This window comes from Arachis duranensis, chromosome 8, assembly GCF_000817695.3.
Source record: "Arachis duranensis cultivar V14167 chromosome 8, aradu.V14167.gnm2.J7QH, whole genome shotgun sequence".
Classification (NCBI taxonomy): Eukaryota; Viridiplantae; Streptophyta; class Magnoliopsida; order Fabales; family Fabaceae; genus Arachis; species Arachis duranensis.
The window spans coordinates 32952605-32955492 of record NC_029779.3 but is presented as its reverse complement, the minus strand read 5'-3'; the positions used below and the strand labels follow the sequence as shown (position 1 = coordinate 32955492).

The 2888-nt window shown below is 33.8% G+C and overlaps 1 protein-coding gene across 4 annotated transcripts; it reads right to left on the bottom strand.

The window, feature by feature from the left end:
- Positions 1-354: 354 nt before the first annotated feature.
- Positions 355-2535, bottom strand: LOC107462243 (NAC domain-containing protein 73). 4 transcript variants are annotated; one of them, XM_016080817.3, is made up of 4 exons: positions 2299-2535; positions 1956-2180; positions 1667-1859; positions 355-1478 (listed from the first exon to the last, which is right to left on the bottom strand). In XM_016080817.3, the coding sequence occupies exons 2-4, from the start codon at positions 2103-2105 to the stop codon at positions 919-921; spliced, it is 903 nt and encodes a 300-aa protein (XP_015936303.1). In that variant the 5' UTR covers positions 2106-2180; positions 2299-2535; the 3' UTR covers positions 355-918. The 4 variants fall into 4 exon arrangements, with proteins under 4 accessions (XP_015936303.1, XP_020985037.1, XP_020985038.1 ...); XM_021129378.2 differs by having other exon boundaries at positions 1956-2177; XM_021129379.2 differs by having other exon boundaries at positions 2405-2535.
- Positions 2536-2888: the final 353 nt, after the last annotated feature.

The following is a 2888-nucleotide window of genomic DNA, read 5'->3' as shown; positions in this document are numbered from 1 at the left end:
ATGTACATGATTTGCACTTTCTAGTTAGAAACATGTAATAAACCAATAGTAGTAATGTTCATTTCTCGCATCATTTCTAATACTTTTTAGTTTGGTACTTGAAGTTGTTGATCTTTACATTTCATGATTGAGTAAAAGCAATATTCTGTGCTGGAGTTTTCTTTTCTTGTTCAATGTTCACACATTATTACTGAATTGAGTGAATACTTCCACAGCTTGTTGCATTGATCGTACTATACATTGCTATGATAGCAATAGTATTATATTATTTGATGTTGAAATGTCAATCATTGACAACATTAATCCTTACCAGCAAATATATATATAGCCAAGACTCGAAGAAAAAGAAACACATAGAGAATCTGTAGTTTAATATTGCTTCAGGTAAAGTCATGTTTGTACATATTGAAGGTTAGTATGTATCCAAGTAAGAACATGAAGCCTTTGACATGTATGTTTCCAGTCACAGTACAAAGCATGATAGAAGCTACGTACCCTTCAAAACTTTTACAAAAAATAAAAAATAAAAGAACAAGAAGAAGAAGAAAACAACAGTTACATCCTTCTCTTTTAGTTTCTTAGCCCAATTTTTCCCAAAATAGGAGTATCTGACCACCAGCTTTACAATGAAGTAGCTTCTCCTTATTCTTTCCCCTCCTAACTGTAATTGGTCATTAACTTATTTCTTCATTGCAGAATACAATTGTAATGCCTTAGCTTATAACTGTAATAAGTCCTATTTAGTATTTTGTTCATCCTTTAAGAATAGATTTTCTCATATGTAATTTTACATAACTTTATCTTACTTACATTTTTATTATTGATAAAAATGTGAGCCCTAAACTTGGTCCCACAAAGAATTTCTAATCAATAATAAAAATGTACAAGTAATAAAAGTTATGTTTAACATAAAATATATCAAGGAATGAAAGGAGCCCCATCATGAGCAGGAAAATGGGAAATCAATGTGGGATTGTTTGACCTATGTTGTTGTTCCCCTTGAGCAAAACTTATAAAGGATGCATTGTAGTATTCCACAAACCCATTGTTCTTATGATTATTAGTCACTTCATGATGATGAACACCACCCTGATCCTTTAGTTTAGCAGGGAATGATGATGAATCTTTGATGAGTAGTGAACCTGCACATTGTCTAGGTTGTGTCTGGTAGAAAACCTTAGACACAACTAACTCACCTTCCTTCTCCTCTTCATTGTTGCCAAGGTGGTACTGGTGCATGACCCAGTTTGTTTTCTCAGGCTTCCTTTGCTTCTTGTAGTTGGTGTAAAGAACAAGGATTTTCTTGTAACCTTTCAACTTGCCACTGATGTAGACTGGTCTAGTTTTACCTGTTTTGTGCCACCTTGTTTCACTGCCATCAGCATCAGTGTGAACCTTTCTTCTTTTCCTTGTTCCTGTTGTGTATGCTTTCGATGGCCGGTGAAAGAAGTGACGGATCAACCCATCTTTGCCTACTCCTGCAGTTCTCCAATTTATTAGACCAATAACTATATCTTGATTCATACATGCATATATGAATCAGAGGTAATGTAAAGATATATATGCGATAAAAAGATTTTAAGGAAGGAAATAATTAAGATCAGAAAAGACTTCTCTTGATACATGAATTATGAAATGCTTTTACTTTAAATAAATTGATGAAGACCTGGCAACTTTTCTGGATGGGTGCAGCAGATTCCATTCTCGCCTTCAAGAGTAGGGATAAACTCATCAATTAAGGGGTGAAGCTTGTGAATATCAGACCTCACCTTGGCTTCCAAATGTTCTAGGATTTCCTGATCTGTTGGATCAAACTTCACTCCAGCTGGTAACCCAGGTAAATCGTGAATTCCAGCACCCTAATTATCATATCATAAATCATAATAAATAATAATCATGTGCACCCCAATTGTACATGCAAAATTGAAGTACAAAAATGTAAAAGAATTAATAACCTGGTGGTCTTGTTGGCATTTGATATGATGACCACATGATGGACAAGTTCTACTAATTAAGCTATCTTTGTTCCTCTCCACAATGGTGCTATGATTGTTTTCAGGGTAATCATTATTACTGTTGCACTGAGTCATTATTTCCTCTTGCATGTGTTACCCTATGTTTCCCTTCTCCTCTCTCATTCCATTTCAGGATACATATCTTCTTTTTCCTTCTTCACGCTGCTATAAGAAAGAAATAAAGAAAAAAAAGAGATATATGCATCAAGCAAAGGAGATAGAGTGATTTTATGTGTAGATTGAGTTAAGAGATGAATATATTTAAAGTAATAGTGATGAGTACAGTATATAAGAAGGGGAAATAATAAAGAAGAAGTTGTCTCTTCTAAAGGTTGCTCCCCTCATGCAAGTTCTTGTTAAGGGTTGGGAAGGAATTAAATTCTCCTCACACTTTTTTTGGTGCTTTCTTTCTTTTGCATGAGGTGAATAATATTGTACTCCCTCCTTCCCTGAAAATTCTAAATGGAGGAGGAATGAAACTACTAACTATTTAGAAAGATGAGATAGATAGGGTTAGTTGCACATGAGAAATAATGCATAATAAGGTTGCTTTGATCTCAAGTTTTGTGGTTTATTTGCTTTGTATATATCATTTGTATGAAAGCTTGTAGAAGACTAAATTCAAGTTTTTGTCCTTTCTACTCTGACTAAAGGTAGCTTTAATTAAAATCTTATTAATTAAGACCATAGTTTTAACTTAGAAAGAGACTATTAAATAAGGGATGGAAGAGTTGAGTGGGAATGGGGCAACCTAATGTCTAAGCACAAAGAGTAAGATCAACTTAGGTCCAATGTCACCCTGGAGTGTACATAAAGCTATAAAATAAATGAAAATGTATATGATAAAAATCATAACAAGTAGAAGAAAAATAA